Source organism: Dermochelys coriacea, chromosome 5 (genome assembly GCF_009764565.3).
Source record: "Dermochelys coriacea isolate rDerCor1 chromosome 5, rDerCor1.pri.v4, whole genome shotgun sequence".
NCBI lineage: Eukaryota > Metazoa > Chordata > Testudines > Dermochelyidae > Dermochelys > Dermochelys coriacea.
The window spans coordinates 4,466,363-4,492,591 of record NC_050072.1 but is presented as its reverse complement, the minus strand read 5'-3'; the positions used below and the strand labels follow the sequence as shown (position 1 = coordinate 4,492,591).

At 46.2% G+C, this 26,229-nt stretch overlaps 1 protein-coding gene across 1 annotated transcript in view; it reads left to right on the top strand.

The window, feature by feature from the left end:
• Positions 1-26,229, top strand: part of DNAI1 (dynein axonemal intermediate chain 1) — a 267,853-nt gene that overhangs the window by 141,388 nt on the left and 100,236 nt on the right. Inside the window, exons 16-19 of the mRNA XM_038402743.2 lie at positions 2,314-2,401; positions 9,277-9,356; positions 16,640-16,788; positions 17,633-17,732. Coding sequence (XP_038258671.2) covers positions 2,314-2,401; positions 9,277-9,356; positions 16,640-16,788; positions 17,633-17,732 — 417 coding nt within the window. The remainder of the gene's footprint in view (positions 1-2,313; positions 2,402-9,276; positions 9,357-16,639; positions 16,789-17,632; positions 17,733-26,229) is intronic.

The window sequence follows — 26,229 nt, the reverse complement described above, 5'->3', positions numbered from 1 at the left end:
GTGAGCACCGACTCCATAGCTCCCATTGGCCGGGAACTGCGGCCAATGGGTGCTGCGGGGGTAGTACCTGTGGGCAGCAGCACGGAGACCCCCTACTGCCCCCCGCCTAGGAGCCACTGCCAGAGGGGTGTGCGGGTCGCTTTTGGGAGCTGCCTGAAGTAAGCACCGCACCCCTCACCCTCTCCTGCACCCCAATTCCATGGCCCAGCCCAGAGCCTGCACCCAGAACCCAAACTCCCTCCCAGAGCCTTAAGAAGGTGAGTGTGGTGGGGGCGGGACTTGGACCTGTTCTGGGCACCACCAAAAATTATACAAACCTGCTGCCCCAGGCCAGATGCACACTGGCCTGCCTGGCCTTATGCTGCCAGAGGGCCCCTTCCCCTCAGGGGCAGGACCATGCCACACCATGCAACCTCCCACCCAACTCCCCCAACTCTGTATGCCCAGTGCCCCACAGACTGCCTCATCACAAATGCACAGTACCCTGCATACCACCATCCCTGCCTACCACCCCCGCCCAAATCCCACTACCACTGCCCAGCAATGGACCCAGAACTCCCCCACCCCCGCAGTGCCAGTGCCCCAACACACACAAACCTCCCCCACTGCCCAGCTCCTCCCGCCCCCTCACAGACCCACTCCCCCACACCCTGCCCCCTGGCCACACTCACTGGCCCTGCTGAGCCAGCACAGAGCAGGGATCCCTGCTCCCAGCACAGTGCTAGGAGGCAGGACAGCTGAAGCCCAGAAGCACAGAGCAGCCCCGTCTCCCGCGGCCGCACCCAGCCCTCCCTGCCTGGCACTGGCAGTGCCCGCGGTGGAGGGGGCATTTCCTTGCAGGGTTGGGGAGGGACGACAGCCACCAACTTTCCCAGCCTGCCACTTCTGCAGAGCGGCAGTCGAGGCGGGCCCCACCCCTGGGGAGCCCAAAGCAGACTGGCCCAGAGGGCAGAGGCTGAGGGCTCCCCTCCACCCCGATCACTGGCACTGCCTGCCAGTCAGCAGCCAGCCAGTGACAGCGGTGGACAGGAGCCCTCAGCCAACCGGCCGCCGGCCAAGAAGAGCGAGCAGTGGGTGGGGGAGAGGGACCAGGGGGTGGAGAGAAGCCCTGGGCCAGCAGGCCAGCTGAGAGGAGCTAGCAGTGGGGAGGAAGGAGTCAGGGGGTGGAGAGGAGCCAGCGGCTCAGAGTGTAGCCCAAGTGGAGCGGGCTTGGTGGGGGCCCCTTTTGAATGTGGGCTCAGCACTGGTGCCCTTTTAAACCCGGTACTGGGGTACTAATTCATAGGCTTTAACAATCACAACATTAATATGGTGTTATACAAACAATGGCCCAAGTTCTACTCCCCATTACACTGGTGTGACACAAAGCAGAAGCTGATCTTGCCAAGTACAGTAGAATCTCAGAGTTACGAACACCAGCGTTACAAACTGACCAGTCAGCCACACACCTCACCTGGAACCGGAAGTGTGCAATCAGGCAGCAGCAGAGACAAAAGGGGGGAGAAAAAGCAAATCCAGTGCAGTACTGTGTTAAATGTAAACTACTAAAAAAATAAAGGGAAGGCAGCATTTTCTTTCAGCATAGTTAAGTTTCAAAGCTGCGTTAAGGCAATGTTCAGTTGTAAACATTTGAAAGAACAACCATAACGGTTTGTTCAGAGTTACGAACATTTCAGAGTTACGAACAACCTCCATTCCCAAAGTGGTCGTAACTCTGAGGTTCTACTGTAAATATTAGTATTATTATCCTCATATTACTGATGGAGAAACTGATGCAGACTTTAATGGCTAGATAGATTAAGGCTTTCATTTCGTAAACGTTTTACTCATACTGAGTGCCTCTCTTCTTTAATTGTGGGGTGAGAAGGAACGTGCCCAACCTGAAATACCTTCAGTCTGTTTTTGAGAGACACTGAAGTCAACAAGAGCTGCAGGTGATCAGGATGTCTGCAAAAAATCAGGCCACTTAATAGGTGCCTAAATGATGTAGTTGCCTAGCCCAAGTTTGAAAATTTTGACCCAAGAAACCAGGGCGTGTGTAACCTGGGTGTGTGCACATGGGTGTCCTGCTGTGATAAGGTCCCAGTACAGTCCATGTGTGGTAGAGGCTCTCTATCCTGGGGAAGGGAAGCAAAGCTCACAGTAAGTAAAACACAGCTTTCACAAGCTGCCGGCTGCTGGCACGAAATGACAAATACTTTTATGTTCAGCTTTTTAAAATTCTTCAAGAAAATGTGCCATTTCCAAGCAATGACAGTCTCTGTATTGTCACCACAAAGACACTTATTAATCTGAAGTCTCCTCTGCCTGCAGAATGAGCTGGTTCATTCAGATGTCATCAAGCTGTCAGTAGAGGGAACAACGATGGAAGGGCCAGAGGGACTGCAGCTGCAAACAATTGGTATGAGCCCAAGTTCTCACCATCCTGATAATTAGTGGCATCAAACCTCTAATCACTCATGCATAGAAATTAAAGCAGAGAGTTCTCCAGGTGTGAGGTGATGGGGAGAGAGACTCTTAAAGAGTCCTAGGACCTAATCACATCAGCCACACTATCAGAGGCTCGTTCACCTGCACATCTACGAATGTGATATATGCCATCATGTGCCAGCAATGCCCCTCTGCCATGTACATTGGCCAAACTGGACAGTCTCTCGTAAAAGAATAAATGGACATATTGAGGTTCCTTCCCCACTCTGAACTCTAGGGTACAGATGTGGGGACCTGCATGAAAGACCCCCTAAGCGTATTCTTATCAGCTTAGGCTAAAAACTTCCCCAAGGTACAAACTTTGCCTTGTCCTTGAACAGTATGCTGCCACCACCACGCGTTTTAAACAAAGAACTGGGAAAGAGCCCACTTGGAGATGTCTTCCCCCAAAATATCCCCCCAAGCCCTACACCTACTTTCCTGGGGAAGGCTTGATAAGAATCCTCACCAATTGGCACAGGTGAACACAGACCCAAACCCTTGGATCTTAAGAACAATGAAAAATCAATCAGGTTCTTAAAAGAAGAATATTAATTAAAGAAAAGGTAAAAGAATCACCTCTGTAAAATCAGGATGGTAAATACTTTACAGGGTAATCAGATCCAAAACATAGAGAATCCCTCTAGGCAAAATCTTAAATTACAAAAAGACACAAAAATAGGAATATACATTCCCTCCAGCACAGCTTATTTTACAAGCCATTAAACAAAAGAAAATCTAACATATTTCTAGCTAGATTACTTACTAACTTTACAGGAGTTGTAAGGCTGCATTCCTGATCTGTTCCCGGCAAAAGCATCACACGGACAGACAAATCCTTTGTTTCCCCCCCACTCCAGATCTGAAAGAATCTTGTCCCCTGATTGGCCATTTTGGGTCAGGTGCCAGTGGAGTTACCTTAGCTTCTTAACCCTTTACATGTGAAAGGATTTTGCCTCTGGTCAGGAGGGATTTTATAGCACTGTATACAGAAAGGTGGTTACCCTTCCCTTTATATTTATGACAGGACACAAATCAGATGTCAAGAATTATAACATTCAAAAACCAGTCCGAGAACACTTCAATCTCCCTAGTCACTCGATTGCAGACCTAAAAGTCACAATATTACAACAAAAAACCTTCAAAAACAGACTCCAACGAGAGACTGCTGAATTGGAATTAATTTGCACACTGGACACCATTAAATTAGGCTTGAATAAAGACTGTTAGTGGATGGGTCATTACACAAAGTAAAATATTTCCCCATGTTTATTTCCACCCCCCCCCCCCACTGTTACTCTCACCTTCTTGTCAGCTGTTGGAAATGGGCCATCCTGATTATCACTACAAAAGATTTTTTTCTCCTGCTGCTAATAACTCATCTTAATTGTTCACTCTTGTTATAGTGTTTATGGCAACACACATTTTTTCATGTTTTCTGTGTATATATGTATCTTCCTACTGTATTTTCCACGGCATGCATCAGGTGAAGTGGGTTTTAGCCCACAAAAGCTTATGCTCAAATAAATTTGTTAGTCTCTAAGGTGCCACAAGTACCCCTTGTTCTTAAAGAAAGGTTACTCCTCTTGCCTGTTAGCAGATCTAAGTCAGAGTCTCTGTGGAGATGATGGTCGCTAACCTGGGAGAAGGTTTGACTCTCAGGCTACGTCTTTACTGCATGTGAAGCTGTGATTGTGGGGTAGGCATGCCCACTCTAGCTCATGAGAACATAGGAGTTGCCACCCTGGGTCAGATCAATGGTCCATCTTGCCCAGTATCCTGTCTTCTGACAGTTGCCCATACCAGAGTTTCAGGTGGAGTGTTCAGAACAGGGCATTTTTTGAATGATTCTCTGTCTTCTACTCCTGGATTCTGTCAATCAGAAATTTATGGTTGCCCTGAGCTTGGGGTTGCATCCCATCCAACTTGATTAATTTCCGTTGATGGATCTGACCTCCAATAACTTAACTTGGTTTTTTTCAATCTAGACATGATTTTAGCCTTCACTACATCCAAAGGCAATGAGTTCCACAGGTTAGCTATGTGTTGTGTGAAAAAGTACTTCCTAATGTTTGTATTAAACCTGATGTCTATTAATTTCATCAGGTGACCCCTCATTTTTGTATTGTGGGAAGGGGTAAATAACAATTCTCTAGTCACTTTTTCACACCATTCTTGACTTTATAGACCTCTATGAAATCTCCCTTTCTCTAAGATGCACAGTCCTAATATTTTTGTTCTCCCCTCATATGAAAGCCATTCCATGCCCTTGATCATCTTTGTTGCCCTTCTCTGAACCTTTTCCAGTTCCATTGTATTTTTTTTTTGAGTTGGGGTGATCAGAACAGGACACAAAGTATTCAAGATTTGGGTGCACCAGGGATTTATATAGAGGCATTATGGTATTTTCTGTTTGTTATCTATCCCTTTCCTATTCGTTTCTCACATTCTATTAGTGGTTTTGACCTATTCTGTGCATTGAGCTAAAGTTTTCAGAGAACTGACCATGGCAACTCCACAATCTCTTTCTTGAGTGGTAACAGCTAATTTAGAACTCACCATTACATATGTAGAGTTGGGATTATGTTGTCCAATGTGCATTACTTTGAACTTATCAGTATTGAATTTCACCTGCCATTTTGTTGCCCAGTCTCCCTAGTTTTGTGAGATCCCTTTGTTGCTCTTAACAATCAAATATGGATTTAATGATTTTGAATAATTTTTTTTATCATCTACAGATTTTGACACTTCACTGTTCACTCTCTTTTCCAGATCATTAAAGAATATGTTAAACAGTACAGGTTCCAATGCAGATCCATGGGTGGGATCCCGCTGGTTTACCTCTCTCCATTGTGAAAACTGATCATTTATTCCTACCCTTTGTTTCCTGTCTTTCAGTTACTGATCCATGACAGGACCTTCCCTCTTATCCCATGACTACTTAGAGTTCAAGAGCCTTTGGTGAGGAACCTTTTCAAAGGCTTTCTGAAAATCCAAGTGCAATATATCTAATGGCTCACCCTTATCCACATTTGTTGACCCCCTCAAAGGCATGATTTCCCTTTACAAAAGCCTTGTTGACTCTTCCCCAACAAATCGTGTTCATCTGTGTGTCTGATAATTCTCTGGTACTAAAGTTAGACCCACTAGCCTGTAATTGCCAGAATTGCCTCTGGAGCCCTTTTTAAAATTTGGTGTTACATTAGCTATCCTCCAGTCATCTGGTGCAGAGGCTGATTTCAGGGATAAGTTACAAACTATAGTTAAGCAGTACTTGTGGCACCTTAGAGACTAACAAATTTATTAGAGCATAAGCTTTCGTGAGCTACAGCTCACTTCATTGGATGCATTACAAGAAGTTGACAGATTTCCACTCTATACGGCTAAATTCAGTGCCTTGCATAATGACAGGTTTCAGAGTAGCAGCCATGTTAGTCTGTAATCGCAAAAAGAAAAGCAGTACTTGTGGCACCTTAGAGACTAACAAATTTATTAGAGCATAAGCTTAGGTGAAGTGAGCTGTAGCTCACGAAAGCTTATGCTCTAATAAATTTGTTAGTCTCTAAGGTGCCACAAGTACTGCTTTTCTTTTTGCGAATACAGACTAACACGGCTGCTACTCTGAAAACTATAGTTAGTAGTTCTGCAATTTCATATCTAAGTTCCTTCAGGCTAGCTGCCTAAGTACTTACCCAGGGTCCCAGGCAGGCTTGTGTAGCCCATGCTGAAGCCCGTGTTGTGGTGACTTCATTGCTCTTGGTACCTGAGCTATCTTAGATTAAATCTAGTGTGGATATGCCTACACGTGCTGCAATCACATCTCCGATTGCAGTCAAAGCAATGGTCGTTTCTATCTAGATGTAGCTAATCAAGCTCAACAACGTTACCCATCTCCTCTCACCTAAGGTTGACCTCAACTAGCTACAACAAGGTATAAACTACCAGTTCCTTGCCTCCGTCACACCAAGAGAGAACATAACAATGGCCATACTGGGTCAGACCAAAGGTCCATCTAGCCCAGCATCCTGTCTTCCGACAGTGGCCAACGCCAGGTGCCTCAGAGGGAATGAACAGAATAGATAATCATCAAGTGATCCATCCCCTGTCGCCCATTTCCAGCTTCTGGCAAACAGAGGCTAGGGACACCATCCCTGCCCATCCTGGCTAATAGCTATTGGTGGACCTATTCTCCGTGAACTTATCTAGTTCTTTTTTGAACCCTATTATAGTCTCGGCCTTCACAACATCCTCTGGCAATGAGTTCCATGGGTTGACTGTGTGTTGTGTGAAGTAATACGTCCTTTTGTTTGTTTTAAACCTGCTGCCTATTACTTTCATTTGGTGACCCCTAGTTCTTGTGTTATGAGAAGGAGTAAATAACATTTCCTTATCTACTTTCTCAGTCATGACTTTATAGACCTCTGTCATATCCTGCCTTAGTCATCTCATTTCCAAGCTGAAAAGTCCCAGTTTTATTAATCTCTCCTCATAAGAGCTAAGCCAGGTTAGCTGTCTTGCTGTAAAAACATACCTATTTTTGGCAGAGAAGATATAGCCTTACAGAGCTTGCAGAAGGAAATTCCCTTTGCATATAAGAATGTTTCAGAGTTAGCAATTTGTAGAGAGTGTAATATATTTGTGAGAGGGAATTACTTTGATACATGCTGATGGTGAGTCACAATATAGGAATGAGGGAGGGAACTGGGACTGGCTGAGTAGGGAGATTGGGAGTGGGGATATAGGAGGACTGGGAGTGTGGAGGGAGGAGACTTTGCCTTTTGGGGCAATGGGACTGAGATACAACCCTAAGGAGTGGAGACTGGGACTAGCAAAGTGAGCAAAATGGACTGGGGTAAGGAACCAGTGGTGGGGCGGGGGTTGGTGCGGGGAGAGACAGAACAGGGACCGATTGTATGGGGGTTGGGTAGAGAAGTCTGTGCCTCGAGCACACTCCCATTCAGATCCTGGACTGGAACCCTAGATTCCTGACTCGCCTTCCTCTGCTGTCAGCTGATACTTGTGAAACCCAATGGTAAAGTGTCTCATCCCCTTCTAGGGTTGGACCACATAGACGTTAACAACCTACTACTGCTATCAGTTACTTTGTTAACTCAAGTGACAGAGGTCTGTGTGGTGGATCTAAAGGTTCCAACCCTTCTGATATACCATGTAGGTGTCAATATGATGCTTACATGATGGAATTTCATGGGTCAGGGGAAGGAATTCCAAATGTTTAAAAAAACTCTAGGAATTTACACACAAACTATATTAAGAGAATGTTATTAAAGTTGCAAAGTTGAGCACTCAAGAGTTAGGAAATGCCAGAATTATGGTTGCAGTGCAATTTGGATTCATCCTGCAACGTGTGTATGAATTATGAATGGAGCCCTACCAAATTCAGGGTCCATTTTGATCAATTTCATGTACTCGGATTTTTAAAATAGTAAACTTCACAGTTTCAGATGTTTACATCTGAAATTTCATGGTGTTGTAACTGTGAGGGTCCCGACCCAAAAGAGTGTTGTGGGAGGTTGCAAAGCTATTGTAGGGGGATCATCACTTTGGGGGGGGGCAAGGCTGGCCTGACAGGTGGGCGATTGTCCAGGGCCCCATGGTCAGAGGGGTGCCGTGGTCCATCCCTCCCCCCATAGCCAGCCGAAGGCCACTTTAACTCCTGAGCACTGGGCCCAGAGCTGGGGAGGGGCAGGGCTGGGAGCACCCTAGCCGGGGGTTCCTATTGTGCGCTGGGCTCCAGCTGCTAATCCCGGTATGGCTGTGGAAGGACAGGACTCCCTCTTTCCCTGCATAGGCCGCCCCTGGGGCAGGTCAGACCCATCTCTGGGAACCTCCCCTGGCTGCAGGAAGCTCCACAGCTGTGCTGTCTTCGGAGCTGGAGCTTTCTGCAGCCAAGAGAGGTTCCCAAATGTGGGTCAGATCTCCCCCGTCCTGCTGGGGGCACCACAGCTGGGGGCTCCTACTGTGCGCCAGGCTCCAGCTGCTCGTCCCAGTCAGGCTGGTGAGGGACGGGACTTCCTCTTCTCTTACAGGAGCCACTCCTCAGACTGGGCCAGACTGGTTCCACCTCTGGGAACCTCCCCAAGCTGAACTGGGACAGGGTCAGGCAGCAGCTGTTCAATATTTTGTTTTCTCCATGTTGTTTAGTGTGTGGCTCCAGGCCTTATTTACTGCCCGCTAGTCAAACCCTGCCCTGAAGACATAATTATTAATTTCCTCCACAGACTTTTCTGTGGGCCCCATCACTATAATATCTGAGAGCTTCACAGACATTAACAAAGGACACAACATCCTTGGATCGAGATGCCAAGATGGGGCTGGAGAGCGAGGACTTATTCTCTTTCCTTCTTTAAGGTCATCCTGGGGAAGGATCTGTTCTTGAAACAGAGCAGGTCTGGTACATTTAGGTTCTGATACTATGCCTATTGCCATGCTGAGTGCCTTCCAGAAATAAGAACTGAGATTTGGCAAATTTGATGAGATGTTCTGTGGGAACATAGTGGAGTGCAGGGAAAGAACATCTTTGATACACTGTGCTGCTGAGGAAGGGAGAGGCCGCCATCTAATGCTGCCCTGAATCAGAGGCGCTGAATCCATGGGTGCTCCAGGGCCGAAGCACCCATGGAAAAAAAATTAGCAGGTGCTTAGCACCCACCGGCAGCCAATATGAAAAAATATATTTTCAAAACCTTCATTGATGGAATTTGTGCAATAACAAAGAAACCTATGCTTGATATTATGGCCGTCTTTCTGATGGACAGCTCACTTTCTCTTTCTCTCTCTCTCAAATAGGTTGTGGAACTTCCTTTGATTTTCACAAGAAGATAGATTATTTATTTCTCGTTGGCACTGAAGAAGGGAAAATCTACAAGGTAAAAACCATTTCAGGGAAACCTGTTTTACCTCTCATCACTTCTGTCTATTTTATAGGGTTGTCGTCTTAGTCATTTCCCCAGAATATGTAATAAAATGCAACTTCGGTCCTTCAATCAGATCTCCACGGGTGGACTCCGATGCCCATGGGAAGCCCTGGTGGGTTGCTGGAATATGCCTGAGCAGAGCCAATTGCCACTGGGGTCTAAAAGAACCTCAATAGAATAGAATCTTGTATAAAGATTTTTTTGTACAAACTGCATCCCAGAATACAGAATGCAGCTGCAGAGCTAAATAAGAAGGGAATGAGGGAAATGAAGAGGGATACAGCTCCTGCCTCTGAGCCCACACCCCCATGACTATGAAATGGCAGGAATAATGTATTCTACTTTTTATTAAATCATAGGACTTTCTAGCCCTCTCTTTTGTAGAGAGTCTTGAAAATGCAAACTGTAACTAGTGATAGCTCGAGAGGGAAGTCTGTTCCCTGTCCCGCTCCCATTACATGCAGCATTCCCCTGGCCTGGTTTTTGGGGTCTATTAAAATTATAGCCACAGAACCTTCAGTCTGGGTGAGGACCTTTAGCCTGTATATGGCTGGTGGGGCAGAGCTGCCCAGAACACAGCTATGGCCGCCTCAAGTTCCTTCACAGCCGACTGCCTTCAGCAGACTCCTCTGCTGAGCTGGAGGATATTCTGATGTGGCTCTCCCTCACTCCCCTGCTGAAGTTGGTCCACTCTGAGCCTGCCTACAGGAGCAGACCCCGCATGCAAATAGGTCCATGGATCGCTCTAGGGCTTAGACTAGAGATAAGGGCCTGGATACCAAGAGTGGGGCAACAGTGCACATGCTCAGAGGCAGAAATTTGGGACCCTAGGAGAACTTTTGCTGCAAAAATTTAGGTGCTGAGTGAGGTTAGGCTGCTGCTGAGTGGGGGGCTTGTGGGTGTCAGTGGAGCCCAAAACAGACTTTGGCACGTAGGTACCTTTGTGGGTCTGGGCCCTCATGTTTCTGCATTGTAAAATGAGGACATTGATCCCAGCCTCACTGGGAAGATGTGGTGATGAAGGCCTTGATCTAGCAAAGCACTTGAAACCTGTGCTTTCATGCTTTGCTGGATTTGGGGAGGAAGTCTTTAAAGTCCGTACAATGCTAATCTCTGCCAGAGCATGTACACAGCCTTTGGGCAGATGGGGACATAGCAGCCCACAACCTCCAGCTTATCTAGGCAATTAGTTCTTGCAAAACTCTCAGAAATGTTGGCAAGAGTTCAGAGGTCCTCATTCCCTTTGCCACCGTAGCGTTAATTAGAAAGAAGGGTCTAACTTCAAATATTCGAGAAGAATGAAAAATCAATCCTCTCTGGATGGACATGCCTATAAACTATTTGTTAAACTGTTTTAAAAAGTGAGTTTCTGAAAGCTTTTATTTTTCCAAGGGGTGAAAACTTCCTAACAATCAGCAGGATATTATGTTAATTTTTTAGCTGCAGAACAGTTACAGAGAATTTCAGAAAATAGTGTGATTAATAGCATTTCTGAAGCCAAGAAATCATTATCTTAATTACACACTGGTCTATCTACTGCCCTTTTACATAGAGGACAAACTGTTTCTGCATTAATATGAACATATAATGGAAAACAGCCTCTTTACATATTACCTACCATATTATGAATTGTTCAGATCTGTGTATTGAAAGAAAAGTTGCAGTTACACAAACCCTGCAAATTCAGAGCAAGTATTTTAAAGTGATATTAATTATGAGATCGAGTCTTCGGATAGAATCAGTGCTCAGCCAATGTGTGTGTCAAGAGGAACTGTAGTGACATCGTTAGAAAATGTTGGAGAAAGAGAGAGATCTAGCCAAAGTCTTTGCTTGGGTTCTACTTAGTCCTTTCTGAAAGAGTTTGCCTGAGAAAGGACTAAAAAAAGCTAACTTAGCACCTCAGGATCTGGTTCATAATAAGTAACAGCAACCACTTTAAACCCTTTTTGATTTTTTTCAGTGGTTTCTAATGAGATCTGAATTTTCTCAGTCCTAATCTGCCTGAGGCTGTCAAGATGGTTGCTGCCTATTTGATTTGTACTTTTTGTTCCCCATTATAAGCCCCCTTTGAAAAACTGTTTCTTATATTACCTTGATACCATAGAGTTTCTGTAAGTAAACTAAAGAAACCCAACAGGATTCTGAAGACACCCCTAACTGTCCACTTGTGTAGGGAGAAATTGAAGAGTTCTGTGTCAGGCCAAGGTGTTTAGTGCAAGCTGCAATGCTGCTAGCTAATATTACAAACAAGTGTTCTATGAATTCTTTTTCCTTCTCCGTATTCTACAGCAATGTCTTGTAACCCTATAGCCAGCTGTTTTATTACAATATTCCTTTACTGGTGTTAACAGATTCTTTGTTTTACCATCACAACTTAAAAATAGTACTAACTTCCCAAGAACACACCTATCATCAGCTAAATAGGAGAAAAACTTACTAAGCAAATCTGGGACAACAGTCTGGAAGATGAAACAGATTCTGCACATTCTTGGTTTGGGTCTAATCATCCTTTTCCTCGTCTTCAAAACTTTCATGCTGAAGGTCAGACTTCACATTTTTCAGTAGTGTTTGATTCAGCGAGTGAGGGGAAATATTTGCCAACTTCTTTCAGTTCCAGACAGCTTAGAAGTTCTTTGTAACTTCAGTAGGTAACAATTTCAGACAGAAATCTCATTTGTTTTTCAAATTGGAAATAAGGCACACATTTTTAACATTGAGGGTGATTTACGATAGGAACAAAAATTCACAGAAGAGATGCTTTGGTCAGACACAAGTTACTGGGCTCAATACAGGGGTAGCTGGGTGAAATTTAACAGCCTGTGATATACAGCAGGTAAGATTAGATGATTTAATGGCCTCTTCTGACCTTAAACTCGATGCAGCTCTGGAAATGATTCCTTACCTGACCCCACACCCCATTTATATCTGAACTTTCAAGATACCAAGCACCTCTCGAGGTACCAGCACCATAACTCCCTTGGAATCAGTGGGAGCTGAGAGTGTACAGTGCCTTGCACAGTCAGGCCATGTTTCCTACCCTTGCAAGGACAGTGGATCTTTTCCATCTCTAAGTTCTATGAGCCTGTCATCTTAGTTAAGAGTAAAACTGGCAAGTATTGTAATGAATGTCCGACAGAAGCAGCCAGGTCAGACAGGGTAGACATACCACACACTAAAACAGGGAGGTAGGTGCTAATTTTTTGCAGAAGTCTGGCAGGGTTCTGCCCTGCTCCAGCTTGTTTTGCCTGCCAGTTGGAGAGAGAGTTTTTCCACTTGGCCTCAGCCAGACATGTGTGGAGAAGGGTCTCTGAGAGGGAAGGAGAATGGGCTCTTCCTCCCCCTACTCCTGGCCCAGGGAGCAGTGGAGGCAGAGCCTGCTAGAACCAGCCTGGCTGAGAAGCCAGGAGAACCTGGGGAATGAGCTGCTCCATCTCTGCCTGAGCTCTGCGCTCTGTGATGGCCAGGGCCAGGGCTACAAGACTGCTTGGTTTCTTGTTTACAAGGACTGGAAGGAGCCTGCCAGGGGTGTGGCTATGGACTCCTTCCAACAACCCAAATCTGAGGGAAACAGGAGTTTCTTAAAGAGGCAGGTTTATAATTAGAGGCTGAAGCCTTAATGGGACAGCCTTTTCTTTGGGCATTTTGCCTTTCTCATATGAGCCTGATGCTACAGGCCTAGACCAGTCTCGCATACCCCATCAAACAACCTGGTAGGCCAAGACACCACCGACTCCCAAAACTGCCTCCCAAAGCGATGACTATGTTGTTCCTTTCATTAAAACTGTATCAACTTCTGTCTAGACAGAATCTCCAAAAATATTTCCCTGAATATTAATTTTCCATGGGATTCAGACAGCCCTGGGTCAAGACTCTTGTTGATTAAAAGTCTGAGACATTAAGGGTCTTTCAAATCAATAACATGTGATGAGAGTTGAATAAAGTAACTTCCCTCTCCTTTCAAATTATCCAGGCCCTATTTGTCTCTTCACAGCAGAGTAACTTTCAGAAACAAACCAAAAAGAAATCCCCCTTATGATTGATTGTAAAAAACCATGAAGCATTGATACTGCATGTACCATTAAAGCAAATTCTAGCAATATAACAATATGCAGAACTAGCTGCTCAGTGACAGAGCATCTGTACACCATCATATTAGCAAACTTCGGATGACACTGACTGATAAACTGAGGTAACCCAATGATGATCATTCTCCTGAATTTAGGAATATCTCTCTGGGGCAGGTGCCGTGTTTTTGGGTGACCAGCGTCTAACACAATGGGACCTCAATCAGGGTTTGAGCCTTAGGAGCTACTGCAATACGAATATTTAATAAGAATTAATCTTGTTCCTTTTCTGATATGTGAAGATGCTGGAAGGGCAGAGAAGTTTGAGTATCCAAACGGTGAATGTGACTTTGTAAGAAACTGAGTTAAGCCTTGTAATTTTGATTAATTGGAGTCTTTGGAGTGCAAGAATTAAATTCCCATAACACTTTAGCAAGCCTCCTGTTCTACTCTGAATGCCTTCAGCATTTGTTATGGTAGTGATGTGCATTATGAGCCTTAGAGGTGGCATACTGGGCTGTACAAATACAGTTGAGTGTTTTGCACATGCAGACAAGAATAATGATTATTTTAGTTTCCATAGAAAGATCTCAGGTGTTAATGAAAAAGCCTTCCAGTGTGTGTGTGTGTGTGTGTGTGTGTGTGTGTAATATTATCCCAATTTTTCAGATGAGGAAACTGGTACTCAGAAGTCCGTTGAGTGACTATTCCAAGGATCTCACAGAAAGACCGAGGCAGTGTTGGGAGTGGAACCTAGTCCAGTGTGCTAAACGATGCTGCGCTTTATCACATGCAATTGGAGGCTTAGTGTGTGCAACCCTTGTGAAATTTTGCTTGCACAATGGCACATATACTTGCAAATTGGGGTTATAATGACTGTTATCATAACTGAAGGTTCTAAATAAATTCAGCAATAGTCAATAGATGAAACATTGCATGGATTTAGTTACACTTCCTCATGAAAACAAATATTTTTGCAGCTTTGCATCAGCGGAACAGAAATGGCACCTGGCCCCTCTTTTTGAATGTCAACTTAAAAACCAAGATGTTAGCTGGTGTAATTTCAGTGGGCATTAGTTGTTTCGATAAGATGATGGAAAATGAAAGAATCTTTGGCCAGGGTTGTAACTTCAGGCACCCACGGGTACTAGGCAGAGTTTAGGGCTGAACGGCTCAGGGCCCCCTGAGGGAGCGTGTGCAGCAGCAGTGTCATAGCAGCTTTGGAAAGGTGCAGTATGTGCTCACCAGCACTGGTTTTGAGATGCCAGCAGGGTGGAGGAGGGCTGGCCATCCTTACTGGCCATCTTCCTTGCAGCCACATCATGCTGTTAGCCATGCTAGCTAGTGCTTGGGAGAGTACTAGATTTGTACTGTGTCCAGCTCCTGCACTGGTGCAATAGGGAGGAGGTGCCCAGCAGCCTTTTGTTCACCCAGTGCAGGGGCTGGCAGAATTTGGCCCTTTGTCTCGGAGTATGTGGAAATGACCAGACAGTGGGAACATTTACTTTGAAAGCCATAGGTGCTGACTCCCTGGGTGCTCTGAGGCTGGAGCACTCATGAACAAAAAAAAGGGGGTGCTCAGCACTCACCAGCCACAGCTGTTCGGTGGTGCCCCCGATTAGCTGATTGGAGGTGGGCAAAATAGCTGTTTGATGGCTGGGGGAGGGGCTTGGGGGAGAGCAGAGAGCAGCAAGTGAGCGGGGCCTCAGGGAGGAGTGGAGCAGGGCCTTGGGGGAAGAGGGTGGAGCAAGGGTGGTGATTTGTGGGAGGGGGCAGAGCAGGGGCAGCATGAGGCAGAGCGAGGGCAGGGCTGTGGGGAGGGGATGGAGTGGAGGCGGCGCATCGGGGCAGAGGCGGGGTGGAGTACATTGTACATTGGCCAAACTGGACAGTCTCTACGTAAAAGAATGAATGACACAAATCAGACGTCAAGAATTATAACATTCAAAAACCAGTTGGAGAACACTTCAATCTCTCTGGTCACTCGATCACAGACCTAAGAGTGGCTATCCTTCAACAAAAAAGCTTCAAAAACAGACTCCAAGGAGAGACTGCTGAATTGGAATTAATTTGCAAACTGGATACAATTAACTTAGGCTTGAATAGAGACTGGGAATGGATGAGTCATTACACAAAGTAAAACTATTTCCCCATGAAGAAAAGGAGTACTTGTGGCACCTTAGAGACTAACAAATTTATTAGAGCATAAGCTTTCGTGAGCTACAGCTCACTTCATCGGATGCATCCGATGAAGTGAGCTGTAGCTCACGAAAGCTTATGCTCTAATAAATTTGTTAGTCTCTAAGGTGCCACAAGTACTCCTTTTCTTTTTGCGAATACAGACTAACACGGCTGCTACTCTGAAACCTATTTCCCCATGGTATTTCTCCCTCCCACCCCACCCCCCACTGTTCCTCTGATATTCTTGTTAACTGCTGGAATTAGCCTACCTTGCTTGTCACCATGAAAGGTTTTCATCCTTTCTCCCCCCTGCTGCTGGTGATGGCTTATCTTAAGTGATCACTCTCCTTACAGTGTGTATGATAAACCCATTGTTTCATGTTCTCTGTGTGTGTGTATATAAATCTCTCCTCTGCTTTTTCCACCAAATGCATCCAATGAAGTGAGCTGTAGCTCACGAAAGCTTATGCTCTAATAAATTTGTTAGTCTCTAAGGTGCCACGGGTACTCCTTTTCCTTTTCTTTTTGTGAATACAGACTAACACAGTTGCAACTCTGAAACCATAGCTCCTGTCACTAAAAGAGCCGGGACTGGATGGTTATGATCCTGCTCTCACACGCACACTCAGATAATAACACTGACTTGGATGGATTTGTCACAGTGTATCCAGCAAGGCAGAAATTTCAAGTCTGAGCTAAAATGCGTGGCTGCTCAAACCATCTTTTAAAAATAGCAGTGCATTCCCATTCGGGTTGACTTCACTGACGGAGCTAGAATCTTGGTAGACAGTAGGAAATTGTGACAGTCAGAAGGGCTCAGTATTCCACGTCAAAGGAGAGAAACATGTTTTAAATGAAGCTTAGATCTGGTAGAAAAGGTCACAACTCCTGCCCTCCTAGAGAAGCTGCTCGGGGGTGCCTCCAGGGTGGAGAACCACCCTTCTAGAGCAGCCAAATGATTCTTATTGCTGATCCCTGGTTCCTTTGCAGTGTTCAAAATCCTATTCAAGCCAGTTTCTGGACATCTTTGATGCTCACCACATGGCTGTAGACACAGTGAGCTGGAATCCCTACCACATGAAAGTCTTCATTTCCTGCAGCTCTGACTGGACTGTCAAGATCTGGGACCACACCATAAAGTAAGTCTTGCTGTGTCCTGGCCTTGGCAGCTGGAGAATGTGATTTATGCCCTCACAATATAAACATGCAGCATGCAGCTAGCTTTGTCTGCCAGAATCTATGATTACAGTTTCACCATTAAGTGGATTTATTGCTTATTACTCTCTCTTATCCTCCTCATTTGCTTTTTCCTGAGTGTAACAGTTCCTTCAGTAATAAGAGCAGCTACAGTCCTGGATTGCTGCCTGCATAAGTGTATCTAGGACTAGGGTGAGATGCCCTGCAGTCCATGATTTAAAAACTTTAACCTGGTACCAGCTCTCTGGCTTGGATCCAGGCCACACAGGTCAAAACAGGGCACTGCAGTTCAAGGTGGCTGCCCTGATGTTTCAAAGCCCTGCATGGCATTGGACCCGGCTACCTGAGAGCTCCGCTCTCCCTCTGCAACCAGGACCTCTCATCACAGCTGTGTCCCACTAGAGCAATGATACTGTTAGCCAACCTTCATGGGAGCCAAACAGAGACTAGCAAAGTCGCTATAGGCAGAGATGACTGACCACTAATCTCACCTCGTTCAAACATCCACTCAAACTTTCCCATAATAGCTCCCTCATTCTCTCAAACAGAAAATCCCCTAACCCTGCTTCTTGACAGCACGGGAGAGAGAAGAAGGGCACTGTCAGCTGTGAACTCCTGCGGCGTTGTCATCTGTGACAATCCAATGCAACATGGATGAGGGCTCAGCTGCTTTGACTAGCACAGGCTGCCTGGGGTATAGCATCAGAGTGTTTCATCTTGAATGTCTTCTTCAGGAGTGACATGTAATTGGACAAGATCTTCTTCACCCTGGGCCTTTCTTTCCAGGACCCCGATGTTCATCTTTGACCTGAATTCTGCTGTGGGGGATGTTGCCTGGGCCCCTTACTCCTCCACTATCTTTGCTGCAGTCACCACGGACGGGAAGGTAAGAGGCTTTAGTTTAACTGGGAGGGGATTAAGGAATCTAATGTCCTAGACAGAGAAGTGGCAGCACAGCTGACAGCAGCTGGCCGGCTGCTTGTGGGGTGAGCTGGGCGGCTTCCTTTGGGATTCTGAGGAATCAGAATCTGGCCTGTGAGTTAGTCTGGGGGCTGGGGGCTTGGCATGGAAGGGCGCTGTGTCCAGGGAGAGGAGGAACATTTTGGTGGATATTGGCCCTGTGCAGCCTTAATCTGTCCCTCCCCACCCCCGACTCCATAGCACACTGGTGTCTTAAAGCAACAGTGCTGTAGAAGGTAGGGGCAGCGACACTTCCCATTCTTTCCCAGGCACCTGAACTCCCTTTCCATAGCACGCTCACTTGGGCCAGAAATCTTTAGCAGACATCCAAGGTTTCTGCACAGCAGTGCAAACTCCTTAGCTGGTCTTAAACGGAAGCCAAGAACCCTTTGGGGACATTAAGGATCAGCTGAATAACTTGATGTGGACACGCCAAACTCATTGGGATAAAACCGGCATGTGAGTGTCTCTCTGTATACAACGTATACGGACTGACATGGACAAGAGGGGAGTTCCCTCTCCATTGAGTAGCATTCCTTGCCCTCTCTGCTGGGTATTCAGTGGATGTGCAAGATCAGCATGGTGTATACTTCTTTGGGGACCAAACCCAGCCCCGGGCATAAGCAATCGCAGCTCTATTGAAGCCAAGGACATTACACCCTCTTAATCTAGGGATGAATGGAGCCCTTTGAGCACTGGGGATAATGCAGTGCAAGGTAAACCAGAGGGGTGAGCAGACTGCTTTCTTGTACACTGTCCTCTCAGTCACTTTTCCTGCTTTCTCTTACAGCCACTGGGCATGTAATTCACTCACTTTGAATCCTACTGAACGCCACATTGATACAAGTACACTGCCTCTTACATCCTCTTCTTGACCAATTTCTAACCACCTCGCACCCAGTTCTGTTCCCACTGAATTGAGCCCAGTAGCTTCCATGGGAGATGCACTTACTTATACTAGATCTGAAACTGGCTCATTAACTAATCCTCACAGTAGTCCTGTGAGTAGATGCTATTATGCCCATTCTACAGATGGGAAAACCTCATACAGCTGTCATCAGATCATTATTGATCAGAGCTTCCAGGACACAGGGAAGCAAAACAACAACAAAAATCAATTATAGTCATGTGCCCAGAGCTGGCCAATACAGCTTTGCTATAATTAAACGGTATGAAATTAGTATTTTTCCACATCATGCTCAGGGGTGGATGTCTCCAATAATAATGACTTGATAACAAAGTACTTAGAACAATCCTAATGTTGAGTTGATGGGAGATATATTTTTGCCCCTAACCATCCATCTAGCCTCTCGTACAGTTAATTCAGTTCTGGCAGACTGCCTGCAAAACTTAGCTAGCCATCATTCGTTAGTGCTTCTATATTATTTTAAGACCCCATTGCTTTAAAGCTGTGGGCCAGATTCTCTGCTGGTGTCAGTTGGCAGAGTACTATAGAAAGTCAGTTGGGCTCCATCAGATTGCACCAGCAGAGAACTTGGCTTTATGATTTCTCGGCTGCTGTCATCAAGTTGCCATTAGCAATGATTTCATTGCAATTTAATCTTTCAATTGTAGAAGAAAAATCAATATCACTGATATATTGGTGAAGCCTAGAAGCCCTGCCACTGTACCAGCTGAGGCCGAGAACTTAGTACATCTCACAGGCCGGGCAATGTCAAATATAGTCCATACTGAAGCAGCTGCCAAGGAAAATCCAAGATGCTGTAGCCTTCAGGAAATGGTGCTGTTACTAAAGACCCCCTGGCATTTTCCCCAAGAGGCGTGTGAGCCCCAAAGGCCTGGCCACATTCCGGTCTGGGTACCTACTTCAGCCTGAATGCTGGCACAAACTGAATACACAGTGGATGCCTGTGAGGACAAAGCTGCACTGTTTTGCCACGTGACCTTTAGTGACGAGATGTAGATGTCTCCGGATGAATGAAGCTGAGTGACAGAGATATGCCAAGGGCAGTGTTCTAATGGGAAGAGAGTACAACACCAGATCTTGGCTCCCTTCAGCTTCTTGTTCATGCTATCTCCAGAGGGGTTTAATCCTCACAGATTGTGTCAGATTCTCTGTCAGAGCGCTGCCAGTTGTTCCTTATATTTAGCTACATGTTGGTGCCACAAGATCTTTCCATCAAATTTTCCCCTGCTGCCTGCTCATCCCCTAACCTGATGGATTCATTTCCCAAATCTCTGCAAATGTGACGATTTGAGTTATGTTGCTGCACTTTCATGACCACGGGCTCACTCCGCCAGCACTTAGTCACCCAGACCATCCCACTGCAGTCAGTCAACTACTCATGTGATGGAGGGCTGTGGCATCAGGTTCCCAGGCAGGCAGGGCACAAACTACTGTCAGCTTTGTATCACTGCAATAAGCAATTTGAAAAACCCTGATCTCTGGAGCCTGCAGTTCTTGGGCACTGCAGTCTGCAGATTGTCCTTGTCTGAAACAGAATAAACGGCCAAGTGATTCGATCACAGATAGAATTAGAAATTGTCTGTGGGGGAATAACACAGACTGGGTCGAGGTGGCTGGGTCACAGGCCAAGATGCTGTGGTACAAGCGTAGGTAATACTACGTTAACGCAAGCCGCCCCTTTGCAGAGCTCTTCCCCAACCAGTTACCTTCCCAGCGTAGGCCACCGTTCCAGCCCCCTCCTCCACCTATCACTTACCTCCTCTGTGTGGATCCCTGCCCCAGAAGTCAGGCACCTATAGTCAGCCAGCTGCCTCTCCACTGCTGTCAGACACCTACTTTACATGCTGACCTGATCCTAGGTGATGCACGGTGCTGGTGGAAGTTGGATGAGGAACCAGCCAGCCCAGCAGCCTTCTCTGTGAGAGGGAAGGAGAGGCCTTTCAGGTTAAGAGCCTTGTGCCAGGGTGCAGGGTCCCCAGTATACAAGGGGTTAACTCCAGTTCCCTTTCCCCACCCCAGGCACAGATGTTAGGGGATAGGCAATGAGCAGGAAGGGGGAGAATGCCTAGGGCCTGGCTCTCTACCAGCCTCAGGGAGAGGACTTGCAGCTGCCCAGTCTCCAGGCAGCCTAGGACTCTGAGCACAGCTGAGCCATAGCAGGGCTGCCTGATTGACCACGCCACAGACCACACCACGTGACAGGCCAGAGAAGTCAGCAGTGACTGACCTCTGACTGCTCAATGCACATGCCTGCAGCTTCATTCCCAGCCTTCTTGCCCTGCTCCAGTCTGCTCCAGCCCCACTTGTTCCTGACTCTTGACCCTGGGTCTGAATCCTGCTTCCTGATTCTGGCTCTCACCCCTTGGGCATAGATACTGGCTTCCTGGCTCCCGCTCTGACCACTAGGCCTGACTGCTCACACCCTGCTTTGTGACAACTGAGACTCTGGGTTGATCCATAACCTCTTACTCTTTTTGCTTGTCTTACCCTGTGTGGTTTGTGTCTGTTCAGAATCTCCTGCTGGAGTGACCTCCCTGCTTGCTGCTGGGGTCGGATTGAGCTCAGTTAGCCAGCCAGCCAGCTTAAACCTACATTCATACCCAGTCTGTACAGACCATTTATTAGAGAAGCCGGATGCTCTTATTCCCCCCAGCACGCTGGGCCAGTTTTCTGCTGACACAGTACTTCATTTTGAAACATGCACTAGGCAAAAGTTACAGCAGACACTTGGGGGATCCTTCTGTACCTGATGTAGAATGGGATTGTTATGTTACATTAGAAAATGTTGAGGTATTGTATTAGCATATAACATTGGTAGTAAATCACTGTACCATCATCCTGTATGGAAGCAAATAGTTACATGTGCAGATTATTAGTGTTAATGTTTATTATCATCAAGCAAGTGCTAGGATGAGAGCCTGGCTCCCACATCCACCAACTCTTCACTACCAGGGGCACGGGGGCAGCCACTCTCTGCTTTTGGGGCAATGTGCCTCACATACTGCTACCACTGGGCTTCCCCATCCACCGTGAGCTATCCTGCCCTGCAGTGTTAGGATGACTTTGGGAACATACAGGCATCCACAGCCTCTCCACACACATCTCTTCCCTGATATCCCACCCTCTTCCCTCCCCTGCCCCCCGATACCTCACTTGGTTCCAACTGCTAAGAGCAGGGTTTTGCTCTGAGGAAATGGTCTGTTCATGCCATGTGTACAGACTCCATCCCCAGCCAAATGATAGCCAGCTCTGAGCCTAACGCTGCACTCTGTCCAACTGGTGTTTGTGGTTCTAAGCTGCATCTCAAGCTCTCAGCTTTGACCAGCTAATCAGGAAATTATGTGCCTCCCTTATTAGCCAGGGCTGGTCTTGATTTTGTGAGCCTCTAGTAGATTTCTGTAATCCAGGTAGCTCATCTGAGGGTTGGGTTGGCAGCTAGGGGGCCAGAGGTACATCTGGCTGGAGGAGCTAGTGATGAAGGAGATGTAGGAGGTTGCTGGCAGGTGGGGGCAAGGATACAGTCATGTGTCATTTCTCGGTGCTTTCATGGCAGGTAGGATTTCAAAGGGAAGGTGCAGCACTTAGGGACCAGCGTAAAGGCAGGAACCTAATTAATTTTACAAGGTGTATGTAGGTCATGGCTGTGGGTAGGGGAGGCGATGGGTGCATGCAGTGAAGGGGATCTGACAGAGTGACACCCCCAAAAGTGCAGCCACATTTGTGGGGCTGGGTATCATTACTGCTTAGGTTGCAATCCAGCTTTGACTATTGCTGATATAAGTTAGCTTTACCATAGCTCATTAATTACTAAATGGTCCAGGGCCCATTGCAAAATCCAGTTACAGAGGCTTATTGCTTTACTGCAGTTCAAGGTAGTGATCTACACAGAGACCAGGCTCTGCCTCAAATGATCACTCCTGATTGGTGTAGTTAGTGTGTACCTACTGTGAAAAAGATATATTCAACCATACCAAAACAAGCAATGACAGCTTTGAAATATATTCCATGAATCACTCTTTGATCCTGTGGGCCCAATTTACCATTGCTCTGCGCCTGATCTTGCCATTTACATCAGAGCAAAGAGGAGGAAAAATACTGCTCAGTCAGAATGTAGCATTTTCCAGAAGCTGGGATTGCCTAGGAGGAGATGGATCCCTCAATGAATTGCCCTGGTCTGTTCATTCCCTTGGAAACACCTGGCACTGGCCACTGTCAGAAGACAGGATATTGTTGTGACCCAATATGGCCATTTTTATGTACTCTCTCTGATGTAAATGGTGACTCAACAAAGGTGGATCTGACCTTCTCTGTTCATGCCATGCTCATCACGGTGGTGTGGCATTGGAGTCTCTCAATGTCAGTCAGTTTGGTACCTATGGCCAAAATGTATTTTACAGAATGTGGCCAGTGGATATTGTCGTTCTGATTTGTCTTTGATGCAGTGACAAGCAGAATTTCTGACATGATGCGGGCCCTGACATTGTTCCACAGCCTAAAGTCAAAAGTTGCTCTGCAAGCAGCAGAGCTGCAGGCTGAGGCCTTGTTAAATTAAGCAGCATTTTGAACTCCGTAACATAAGTGAACCATTGAACAAATACAGCCTGGCCCTCTGGCACCACACTGAGGTGCTGCTTTTGAGGTGACTTCTGAAGCCAGCACCCTCCTGGGTTGTAAGGCCTGAAAGGACTTTTATTATCATCTACTGTGACCTCCTGTACAAAAGGCCAGAGAATGCCACCAGTGATTGTTGCATCAAGCCCAGTCGTCTAGTTAAACTAGGGCTTTTGGTCTGTCTGTATCCATCTTTAGTCTCTTGTTTTATCCTTACATCGTAAGCTCCCTGGGGCAGGGACTGTCTCTTTGCTCTGTTTGTACAGCGCCTAGCACAGTGGGGACCTGGTACATGACTGGGGCCGCCAGGTGCTACGGTGATACAAATCATAAATACTAATACATTTAGAGAGACATCTGGTCTTCATGTAAAGACTCCAAATGATGGAGAATCTACCACATCCCTTGGTAGATTCAGTGTTTAATCGCTTCCAGACATTGAATCTCATTCTTCTTCTTTAAGTAGCATCCCTATGGGTGTTCCACTCTAGGTGTATTTTCGTCCCTGTATCCTGTATCTTGGAAATTTTAGGTAGCAATGTCCGGTTGGTCAACACATGCACTCTCCCCATCTCGTGCCCTGCCTCAGGGCTATGTGTGTGTGTGCAAACTGCCCTTGGTTTCTTTTCAGTCGCCTTTGGCCTGAGATGGAGTCTCAGCAGCGTCCGATTTGAGAATTCCTCATCTATATCTTACTTTCTGTTTTGAGTTAATAGTGTTAGTTCATAGAGTTTCTGTTAGTTAGTGTTTATACTTGCTTTCTTTTCCTTTTCCCCCTCAAATTTTTCCCATTATTTTGCTATTAGAATAGTCAACTCCCTGTCCTTATTTAGTTCTTCCTTGTTTATTCCGGTATTGCAGGCATTTCATTTTTCTAAAGACTTACTGGTCTCAGAGACATCTGACCCTCCCCTACTCGACACTGACACGATCTCGTTACCTGCCACATCTCAGTCCCCTGACATACATGCAGTTCCTCAGCATCCATGACTGCTCCATCTCTGTCAAGCGATGATGAAGATGATGATGACGATTTATCTTCAGTCTCTGTGGAAGGTTGCCCGTTCCAATACCAAGGAGCAAGTCATCCCGAAACCTCTACAGAACCAGTTTACCACCACGAGAGATGCAGCCCACCCAGTTGGCATAGGCACCTTCTGTTTCCTCACCCATGCTCTTTGCACCACCTCAGTGGCCATACTGGGACCCACGAGCAGCTTATAGGCACCAATTCTTGAGGCCCCCTAGTGTCGCTCATTGGGATAGGGGAAGGCAATCTCCTTCAGCTTCTCTATCCAGACCTGCTGACCCACAAGAGGAGATGGTTTGGGGAACAAGAAGCGAGACTAGACAAAGAGATTACTCCAGCAACTAACATCTCTTCATCCTCTTCTGATGAACCATTATGCCTCCCCTATCAATCCTGGCAGACAATGTCAAACGGTTTCAAGATCTCATTAAGAGAGTAGTAGATTTGCTACATATTCTGCTTGAAGAAGTGAAGGAGTCTCAATACAAGCTGCTTGACATCCTACATCATCATCAGCTCGCATTGCGCTCCCTATCAGACGTCAGCCACAATACCTCCCACATGCAAGAGAATGGACAAAAATATTATGTTCCCTCTAAGGACCTGGACTTTTTATTTTCCCACTCATCCTCAAAGGCCCTTGGCAACACTGTAAGTGAATGTGGCAAACAGCACCATGCTAAATTGACACCCTATGACAAGAACTGGAAATCACTTTATTTATTTGGCTTGGGGAACAGGAAACGAAACTAGACAAAGAGATTACTTCAACAAGACATCACCGAGATCCCAGCCTGCTCAATGGCCTTCTCCCCACTGGCATTATGAACCCAAACGGAAGAGACAATGACTATAGAAGCGGAGAACAGCTTCCCCACAATCATCAACATCACAGCCGTCTGCATCTAAACACCAGTTCTGATGTGTTGGTCGAGGGCTAGAGTTACCTCCCCCATTTTTATTTGCTGCAACAATCCAAACATCTCCACCCATTCAGCGACCACCTTACTCTTTTTTGTCAAAACTGGGAGTGTATAACCACAAACAAATGGGTATTGGAGATCATCTCCACAGGTTATTCAATCCTTTTTATTTCCCTCCTCCTGCCCACCCCCCTTTCCTGTCCCTCTTCATGGACCCTTCTCACAAGCATCTTTTACATCAGGAAACAAACTATCTTCTGAACCTAGGTGCTATGGAACCAGTTCCCACTCCACACAGAGGAAAGGGCTTCTATTCTAAATACTTCCTGATATTGAAAAAGCACGGCAGTCTTAGACCCATTCCGGGTCTAAGATCATTCAATAGATTCACAAAGTTACAACACTTCAAAATGGTTATTATGGCAGCAATAATCCCATCTCTGGACCCGGGGGACTGGATCTTGGCCCTCAATGGTTACTGTCATATCACAATCCACCCATCCCAAAGGAGGTTTCTGAGGTTCACTCTGGATCAAGATCACTTTCAATACAAGGTGCTCCCATTCGGAGTATTGTCAGCACCTAGAATGTTCTTGAAGGTCCTTTCTGTGGTAGCACCGCACCTTCACAAACAAGAAATTTTGATATTCCTGTATCTAGAAAATTTCCTGCTCAAAGCACATTCTTTCGATGCCTTGAGAGCCACACAAAAGACTATGGACCTGTTCTTACAGCTGGGACTACAACTAAATGTCCAAAAGTCCACTTTAACTCCAGGACAACATTGGAATTTGTAAGGGCCTTCCTAGATGCAGTCTTCCTCCCCCACCCCCCTTCCTGCCCGCAGTGCTTCAACACCTTAGACAACTTAATCTTGACAGTCCAGACCTCGGCCAGAAACTGTCTTCAACTACCAGGACACATGGCAGCA